Genomic DNA, 10534 nt, shown 5'->3' on the forward strand with positions numbered 1-10534 from the left:
TGGGGATACTGCTAGATACATAAGTAAGACACTAGAAAAGACTAGAGCTCTCTATCTATAATAGCTTGGCTGTAGTAGTCCGGCAAAGTGAAACGTGGGAGATTGAGAGATGTCAAAAACGTAAAAAATCGTGAAAATTTCTCGGTTCTCGACGTTAGAGACCCATATGGAACTTAAAAACTCATGTTAGACTATGGATTGCGCTGACAAAACTAGCTGAATCTTCATGCCATTTCCAAAAAGGTATAGAACGTTGTTCTTGCTCAACTGTGGTCCAATAAAGGCCTCCGTGTTGAAGGGCAGCTTGAAAGTTGGGTGAATTTGGATCCTGCGGTTACTCACTTTCCTAAGAAAATGTGGCCTCCAAGTAGCCCGATCTTAATTCAATGGACTTTTGGGCCTGGAGCTACTTTGAAGCATGTACCAATAGACGTGCCCACACCACAAAGACCTAACTTATTGCCACTATCAAGGAGAACTTCGCCAGCTTGGACAGGTACATTTTGACCTGGGCCTGCCGGCGGTTGAGGAGGCGGGTGGAGGCGGTGATTGATCCTGGCGGCAATTTTATTGAATGATCTAATAGTCATATACCTAGTTAGCTTCCCAGTTTTTAAAATTTAATAAAATCTTTAAAATTGACGATTTTATGTTCATTTGTTCACAAATTAAAAAAAGTCCGGTTTTATGTGGAGCACCCTGTATAATAGACATGAAACATTTTTATGTTAATTCATTGATATATTGTAAAGAATTAATTTTTAATTAGTATTGATAGATAAAATCAAAAGACCTAACTTTACTGTATATAATACTAGCATACAATATTTACGAAGCAAGACACTCTAAAAGCTAAATATTTTACCTACAAAGGAAAGAAATATCACGATTCAGTAAAAATTATTTAATCCATAGTAAAAAATAAACTTTAAAATCCTAATAAAAATTGATGTGGGCAATTGTTCTCATTTTTGGCTTTGCAGTATGATTCTGCAGGTGTCAAAGTATATTTTTGGTATACCTTTCAAAAATAGGTTAAAAACAGTTGAACTCAAAAATTTAAACATCCAAGATCCAATCTTATAATATAAAGTAATAAGTTATTCTGTTAATTGTACTATCTCGCTAACCACTGAACTGATTGAGTTCTCCACCTTAGAAAAGCTTCTCATACCTCCCAGGGTGATTTTACTTTTTTTTTCTACATTTAAGTCTTGGAATTTTTTGACTATTGTTGACATTTCAAATGCCTTGTAGTGAGTTTTAAAAATTAGTTGCTTCTTAAATTTTGCTAATGAAATAAAAAAAATTAAATTTGCTGACAACCAGAGAAAAGGGAATGTTATTCTGACAAACAATTCTATAGAAAAAATTCCCCACAACCCCTTTTCCTCCCCTTCTTGCCCAGCCCTCTTCAGTTACATAAAAAAAAACAAGATATACCCCCACATTACTTCCAAAGATTTCGTAATTTTTTGTAGAATTGATTTTTAGAATAGCTAGGCCTGGCTGACAACGCGTATTAAAAATAAGGTGCACTAATTTTGGATAAATGTTAAATTCACTCTATATTATATTTCTATTATTTTTACAAAATCGAGCATTTTCAATAAGATAAACAGTACATTAAATGATTAATCATATTAATAATTATATTATATAGAAATAATTAAGTATTGTTTACGTCGAAGTTTTTCAGTAAAATTTTCCTTAGGAGAAAAAATACGTCAAAATTAATACAAATTAGATAAAAAAAAACTGTTATGTTAATTAAATAAACTGACATAAACAGTTCACTTGCTCTTTACTCATTAATTAGTGTAATTAGTCAAATTATAATTACTTTGGCTCTAGGTGAAATGGAGTGCTGTATGCCTTGTAATGAATTTCTGTTAACAAGGATGACAACATCCATAAAAGCGAAGCTCTGAAATGGTATGACAGACGAACATTAACTCTTGTAGAGTATCAGAACTAAATACACAAAAAATAAATATAGAAGTTTTGACAAAATTATACATAAATTGGTAGCAAAACATCTTAAATACAGAATACTGTTTTAGGACATACTGACATTTTTAGAACTTGATTATAGAGATGCTTCGCTTATAATGTTTTACGTTATTGTAATAGCAATCAGTAGTCCAAAAATCAAATCAATCGGATGATTATGTAACATAAACAATTGCTGTTAAAAAAAGTTAAAAATCAACCTGTTTGAAATGGACGTACGTTCATTCTGGTAATAATTATAGAGTTGCTACGCTTTCTAAATCGTACCCATACTACTACAGGAATCATCAAGCAAAGTTTGAAATCGATAGGACAATTCTAACATGCCTAAATTAACGAAAAAAGCTATCCGTTACGGACAAACGGACCTACCCTAATTATAGAAAAGCTTCGACTTGAAAAAGTTTTAGATATGATGATAGAGGTATTACAAATTATCTTTTCAGCTGCCCAACTTATCAACGTAAATTTTGATAATCATACAATTGATTACCCATTTTTTCCCTATCGTTTTCAAACTTTGCATGGTGATTCCTGTAGTAGTTAGTTACGATTTAGAAAGCGTAGCAACTCTATAATCGTTACTTGAATGTTCGTACGTCCATTTTTAACATGTTAATTTACAACTTTTTTAATAACTAAATCAGATAAAATTATCCGATTGATCTGATTTTTAAAAGCGAAGCTTTTCTATAAAAAGGGTCGGTCGGTCCGTCCGTCCGTAACAGATAGCTTTTTTCGTTAATTTAGGCATGTTAGAATTGTCCTATCGATTTCAAATTTTGCATGGTGATTCCTTTAGTAGTTAGATACGATTTAGAAAGCGTAGCAACTCTATAAGCATTACCAAAATGTCCGTACGTCCATTTTAAACATGTTGATTTTTTTTACTTTTTTAACAACAAATTTTTATGTGATCTAATCATCCGATTGATCTATTTTTTGGTATATTGATTCCTGGGACAACAAAGTATAATGTTATAAGCGAAGCAACTCTATAATCAAGTCCTAAATATGTAAGTATGTCCATAAACATTATCCTGTATAAAGCAATTTTTCAACAAATTTACTTACAATTTTGCTTTAACTCTTATACATTTATATTCTGATTATTCAGTTCTGACACTATATAAGTGTTAATGTCCGTTTGTCCTACCGTTTCAGTGCTTCGCTTTTTTGGATGTTGTCATCCTTGTTTTAATACTGATTGCTAGGACAACAAAGTACAATATTATAATTATTTAATCAAGTCCTAAAAATGTATAGTGTGTTTATAAACATTATCCTATATCTAGCAGTTTTTCAACAAATTTACTTTTATAATTTTGCTTCGACTCTTATATATTTATATTCTGATTATTCAGTTCTAATACAGTTCAGTTCTATACAAGTGTTAATGTCCGTTTGTCCTACCGTTTCAGTGTTTCGCTTTTATGGATGTTGTCATCCTTGTTACCGTTAATAGTGCAATTATGTTCTTTAATTTACTTGATTAATGTAAAGGAAATTGTCTTCCGTCAACACAAAGATTTATAATTATTCATAATTGTTCCCCGGGACAAAAGAAATAAATAATTAATAAAATAAAGTGTTTTTCTTCACAAAATTAGTTATATATACATATACTTATTTTTTTAAACAAGCAAAAAACAGTTAGCAGCTTAAATGAAGAAGTTCACTTTGGTCTAGCGCATAACACAAAGAAGCTTGATGTCTGTCCGCCCGTCCCTTAAGATATCGGTAACCACTGATCCAAATGGTTTCTACTCTTAAGGGAATATACCTACTGGTCCTGTGGTGGTTTTGGACACCCACAATCATAGACGTCCAAGGGGGGGGGAGTAAAGTGGGGATTACCCCCCAAAAAAAAACGAATTTGGGGTTGCCGTAGGCACCCCCGAAAAAATTTTTCATTTTACCTACCCCCCCCCCCCATTTAAAATTTCCCCTTACCTTGGAGGTGCCTACAGCATCCCCAAATATTTAGGATGGGGTATTTATCCCCCCCCCAAAAAAAAAAATCTCTAACAAAAAAAATTTTTGCGCGTTTCTACTAAATATTTAATAAAATTTAAATTACCCCCCCTCCCATAAATTTTACCCCGGGGGTAAACAAAATTTACCCCTGCCAACAGATTTCAGGGGGGTGATTACCCCCCCAAGAAAACTTTACCCCTGGGGTAAAAATTTTTTTTTTTGGGGGGGTAAAAAAATTTGCGGCCGCTTCGCGCGCCATTTTACCCCCCCCCCCCAAAAAAAAAAAAACGAATTACACCCCCTATAAAATTTTTACCCCCTAAAAAAAAAGCTTGGACGCCCCTGCCCACAATCCCACCAAAAACAAAAAAAAAATTAGTGGTTGAAACGTTCGGCCACTCAACTCTAAGATCATACAATCAGAATTTAGTAAAAGTCCCCTAAGTTGTCATGCCAACGAATAAGAAAACGTTGGTATAAAACTTTGGGCACCAGTGTAATAAACAGCCCATTGTCCCCTCGCTCGCTGCTATTTTACAGTACTTGTAAGATAAAACCCAAAAACAACCCTTAATGATAAATTTTGTCATTAACTGTGGTGTATGTGTGTATATACAGAAGCCAAGCCACGTGACTAAAATATAACTGCTTACCATATTGTTGAAACTCAGAGTGTATCCGTGTTCAGGAACAGATGCAATTCTGAAAAATTAAAACAATGAATTATTTTAGTAAATTTGTACTTTGTAAGTTGAAGGTGTATGCTCAAGCCTTAAATAAAACACGCATTTTTACATAAAACTGTTATAAAAGAAACTGAAGAAATATCAATTTTGTTTAATTTTGTATTATATATTGGTTAAACTTTAACTTAGTTTTGGTTTAAAAGTGAATAAATTAAAAAAAGAAGGTCGAAAAAAACTCAGTAAAGTAGCCAGTGCGTTGTCTTTTATACTTTTTACGAGCGGCTACGCCCCTAGAGGACTCTAAGGGCACTTGAGGAGTGATGAGTTGAATCTAAAAACATTTTTTTATCTAAAATTTTTAATTATTCAGTTCTGACACTATACAAGTGTTAATGTCCGTTTGTCCTACCGTTTCAGTGCATCGCTTTTATGGATGTTATTACCTTGTTATTGTTAACTAATGCTGGGATTAGAAGTAATAGTATCAAAATTAGTACTATAAAATTTAGGCTTCACACACCATAACAACCCTATCTAACGAGCAGTTTCTGCTTTTTAACAGACGAACAGCCTTCTACTATACTTTTCAATAAGTAAATAAATATATAATAGGTGTCAATTAAAATATTTTTGCTTTCCTTTAAGTATTTATAAAGTATGCTTTGTGTAGAATATTTGTATTTTTATTGGAATAATTGTCAACATTTACCTTGATTATTGGAATAACGCACAAAATTACGTTAGTAATAACAAAATAAGGATGACAACATCCATTAGTAGCGAAGCTCATAAGTAAGAAAAACAGCCAAGCAGATTAAAGTAAATAATGAAGAAATAATGTATTGTAAAGTAGACGGTCAGTGGTCATTTAAATCTTCCTACGAATTTCAGCAATCTATCTTTGTTAATAGGTAAGAAAATATACATTTCCTGTAAAAATGATAAGTGTTTCAAGAGCAGTTCTTAAAAACCTAAGTAAGGAAAAAAGATGCATGGGCAAATCTTTAAAAAAATTATCAAAGGTAGCGTAACAGCAAATCAAAAGACATACCTTTCCCCATATTCCGGGTATTAAGTAGCTGCGCTACTAGAAGGACAGTAGTAGTACAGTAACAAGCCCTTTTCACTCCACAGGGGGGAGCATAGGCCGCTGACAATTTGTCAGTGTTTCTGTAACAATGTGGCTTTTAATGGATATGGGATAGGGTTAAAGCATTCATTTGCCCATCAGACAACCAACCCTTTGATTGCACGACCTTTGTCTGAGAAGTCCTAACTGTGCATGGTAGTGAGTTGCGCCTGTTTTGGGCCAAGGCATTCCCCCTACTCTAACTATTTATGTCGCGCACCTGACATAGCAGCAGTAGGAACCATTTTAACGTCTTTAGTTATGACGCGGTGTCGGACTTCAATTTTATGGATGTTGTCATCCTTGCTTATTTGAACTACAAAGAATTAATTTTTAATGTTATACTGATATAAAATCTTATATATTGCAAAAACAATATAAATAAAATAGTCTTAAAGCAATTCGTCTTGCGAATTTTTAGAAAGATAAATAATTTAAAATTTGAGGATTTGTTTGAATTCTAAAAAGTATTCTTACATAAATATAACAAGGGCGATAACGCCAAATAGTAGCGAAGAATTTTTTTTAGTTTAAGATAAAATCTTTAAGAAAGCAGCTACTTGAAAAAATATATCCTTAAAATTTGTGAAATATCAGTCGATATAGCTTAGAACAGCAAGTTAATAATATTCAAGTAATGACCAATTTCTTAAATTGACATATCGTTGACATAACAATCAAAATTGTATGTCACATAATATTTTCAGCCCAAAAAAGGTATTCTTATAAAAGAGCTACTGTAAATGTTGTATGTTTCCTACAAACTAGTCTTGAATAGGATTTGTAGTAGGGATCTAAAGGGATAAGACAATGGCCGAAAAATTGAAATACATCCCCAATTATGATACATAAAATTACACATTTATAGAAACAATTAGCGGTTAAAACGTTTATACCTCAACTTAATGAACCCACCAATCAAAATTCAATAAAACTCTAAAACTTTGGGTACTAGTGTAATAAACAGGCCAATGTCCCCTCCCTCCTGTAATTGTAGAGTAGCTGCACCACTCTAACCAAAATTGAATTATAAATGATGTTTGTGTTTGAGCTAGAGCCCACATAACAAATGCATATGAAACACAAGAGATTAGCTGCAATATCTCAACATTTGTCAGTGAAGCTTCCACCCCCTCCACCCCCTCCCCCTCTCCTACTAGGTTAAGCTAGCCTATAATAATACCTATTACCTCGTAAGGTCCTTTTCAACTCGAAGTGATCGTCTAAAGGCCTTTGTACATCGTTCATTTGAACAAAACATTTTGCTCCATCACACAAGGATATAAGTTTAAATAATTCCCAAAAGAAAACCAATCTTTTAATTGCTCGACCTTTGTCTGTAAGTCCCAACTGTACATGCATGATAATTAGTTGCTACTCTAATCATTATAATCATGTGCCTGACAAAGCAGGAGGAGGGGGGGGGGGTTGATATGATTCAATGTGCATTACGGGTATTAATACTCTTATCTTGAAAAGTACGAGACCACGAAAAGGATTATTTCTGGTATTAAAGAACTTAAATATAGTAAAAGATATAAGTGTTTAAAATACAATAACATTACGATTGTGTAGATCTTTGTAATACTTTATATTCTACCGCCGTCTACGCCCCTAGAGGCCTCTAGGGACATTTGATGAGGGGGAAGTTATAAAACTTTGTTTTGGGGGGGTGTAATTTATTCTCGGGGCGATTTCTTTTGGGAAAGTGGTGGTACCCTCCTAAAAAATAGTTAAAAACCTTCACAGTACCTATGAGAAGCTACCCTGTTAACTAGAAGCCGATCGGTTTAGCGGTTAGCAAGATCCTTCGGTACAGACAAACTAACATCCTGTTTCTTTATTAAAAGGATACGTCCCTAGTATCTAGAGGCTCTGTTTTTAAAATGATAAGGAAGGACAGAAAAAAAACCTAAAATCATCCTAAGGCTGAAATCTAAAAATAGAATAACCTAAAATCATTCTATGATCAATATAAAGCTTCCCTATAAATTATAACTCTATCGGATCAGCAATAGACAACAAAAAAACCATACTACTTCATACATATAATAGTGTTAAACCTTATTTTTGAGGAGTTTTTCTACAAAAAAAAATTTAAAAAGAAAATTTTTAGTAAGTAAGCCTCTTAACATGCTTTAATATAAGTTTTAATTACGGAGAAAATAAATATTTTCTAGACACTTAACAATAACAAGTTTCACAAAAACTCTTAATTAAAATTTCATATTTAATCTTTTGTTTTAATCAGCATCATTTAGGGCAAGGATTATAAAATTTTATCAAAATTGGAATTGCAGAAAACCCTAAGAAAAACTTGTTTTGTATTGACTATTGACTCTAGGGGCATGGTGACGCTTCGGGTACAAGTCCTCTCCACGTCACCTTTGAATATACTCTGCATTTTTTGGATGGTTTTGGACTAGTTTATGCCTTATCCCTTCGAATACAAAGTCCCTATACATATATATATGTTAGAGACGCAGTCTTTAGGATATCTATGATACACCAATCCACCATTTTGAAAAGAAATATTGTTTTGTTTAAGTGTTTTTATGAACAATATTAGGATAATGGAATTAATGGTTCTCTCTATACAATATGTATCATACAAGTGCGTGCACAGGGTTTTACAAGGGGGGGGGAAGGGGGTGAGATATATTTATGAATCAAAATTATCAAAGTTAAAAGTTATATATTAGGGGTTTAGGCAGTTGTGGGCTGTATATATTTTTGTTAGGTTTTGGTTTCGACACCCAGGGAGGGACAGAACAGTGGGCTGTTTTTTACATTAGTCCCCAAATTCTTATAGTAACGTTTTATTATTCGTTGGCTTAACAACCTTAGAAACTTTTATTAGATTTTGATTGGTTGGTTGATTAAGTTGAGTGTCTAAACGTTTCAAACAACTATTGAAATCTGCAGAAGGGTTAATTTTATGTATCATCATTGGGGATTTACATCAATTTACCAGACATTGTCATACAACCCCTCCCCCCTCATCCGCACGCCCCTAGTAATACGAAATACTTCTTTTTTATAATTTTCTGCTTTACAATATATTTGTATTTTATTTTCATTGAAGGTTTTTAGTAGTGCAGTTCTTTCAATCTGTAAGTGTTACTGTCTATTAGTTCGACATTCCGTTTTTGAGCTTTGATTGTATGTTTTCATTTCATTCTTGTGTGATGTGGTTTATAATACTAATTCAATAATCAGAAAAAAGTAGCAGCCTAATAAAAACTTACTAGCATAATAACGAATCTTTGGCAAAAAATTTAAGTCATTAGGTATATTGACTTATTTTTAGATGTTTTAGGTGTTTTCTTAGGTTAAGTCAGATTAAACAAAAGTTTAGAAGGTCCACAGGGGTTAGAACCCGATTTTTATTTTTTTTTTCATTTTGATTTATAATGAGTTAATTTAATCATGATTAATTATTAATGCCGTAGAACTACAGGGAAACAGGAAATGGAAGATATACAAATTAATTAAGTAAAATAAATCTTCTGTCCTTCATTTTGTCGTTATAAAATTTGGTAATAGTCCCTTTCGTGTCAACGCCCTTAAGGGGCGATTCGTCGTACTTTTAAAATGACTTTTTATAGGTTATTTTAGGTTAGGTTAGGTTATATTAAGTTAGTTGATTGCCCCACAGGGTTAGGCAATTGGCCCCGCAGGGTGACAGCTCCCTCCCCCGCAGGGGCTAGAAATAGGAGAAAAGCTACTGTGAAAAATACGAAGAATCGCCTTTAAAGGTGCGTTGCCACGTAAGAGACTATAACCTAAAATTTTAATGATTTTTATCAAATATATTACAGGTGATCACTAACATATCACTAACATGGCATTATTAAGTGATAACATTGGCAATATTATGTCGACTATATTGCAATAAATAGTTAAATTTTTATTATTTAAATTTTCAAAGATCTGAAAGGCTATCCCTTTATCTTTGCGTAACACTCACAATGTATATACGATTGCATGATTATATCATAATAAAAAATATCATAGTATTATTAGAGGCCTAGCTACTATATAATTAGCTGTCTAGGTTGTGAGTCATAACTCTTTCTAAATTGTTGGCATTATATTGATATTCAATTTCAAGGGTTTAAATATATTGGCTATATGGCTTTAATTAAAAGTGGTCGTGACATACGGACATTCTGGTAACGATTATAGAGTTGCTACGCTTTCTAAGTCGTACCTAACAGTTATAGGATTTATCATGCAACGTTTGAAATCGATAGGACAATTCTAACATGTTTAAATTAACTTAAAGAGCTGACCGTTACGGACGGACGGACGTACGGACCGACCCTCATTATAGAAAAGCTTCGCTTTTAACAAATGCTTCATATAAATTCTATATCAACACAGATCTTAGGTCTAACAGGGCAGTTATTTTTGTTGTCTTAATACTTTATACTTTACTAGCGGCTACGCCCCTAGAGGCCTCTAGGGGCACTTAAGGAGGGGGGAGTTGAATCCCAAAACCCATTTTTTTTAATTTAGTTCACAAAAAAGTAAAAATTTTTTTTTTTTTTTTGGGGTGGAAGCTAATTTTTTTCTTGGGGTGATTACTCTTGGTAGAATGGTTGTACCCTCCCCCAAAATAGTTATAAACCTTCTCGGGATCTATGAGAAGCTACCCTGTTAAGGAGAACCCGATCGGTTCAGCGGTTAGCGAGATCCTTCAGTACAGCTACAAAAAAGCTTATTA

The 10534-nt window shown here is 33.2% G+C and overlaps 1 protein-coding gene across 2 annotated transcripts in view; it reads right to left on the reverse strand.

The window, feature by feature from the left end:
* The window catches only part of LOC145325071 (G-protein coupled receptor dmsr-1-like), a 71519-nt gene extending 66833 nt beyond the window's left edge, over positions 1-4686 (reverse strand). The window contains exon 1 of one of the 2 annotated variants that reach the window (XM_080167913.1): positions 4644-4686. In XM_080167913.1, the coding sequence (XP_080024039.1) occupies positions 4644-4646 (3 nt within the window). In that variant the 5' untranslated portion in view covers positions 4647-4686. The remainder of the gene's footprint in view (positions 1-4643) is intronic. The other variant, XM_080167906.1, reaches the window with a different exon arrangement.
* Positions 4687-10534: the final 5848 nt, after the last annotated feature.

Source organism: Acartia tonsa, chromosome 1 (assembly GCF_053477335.1).
Source record: "Acartia tonsa isolate MP-2025a chromosome 1, ASM5347733v1, whole genome shotgun sequence".
Taxonomy (NCBI): Eukaryota; Metazoa; Arthropoda; class Copepoda; order Calanoida; family Acartiidae; genus Acartia; species Acartia tonsa.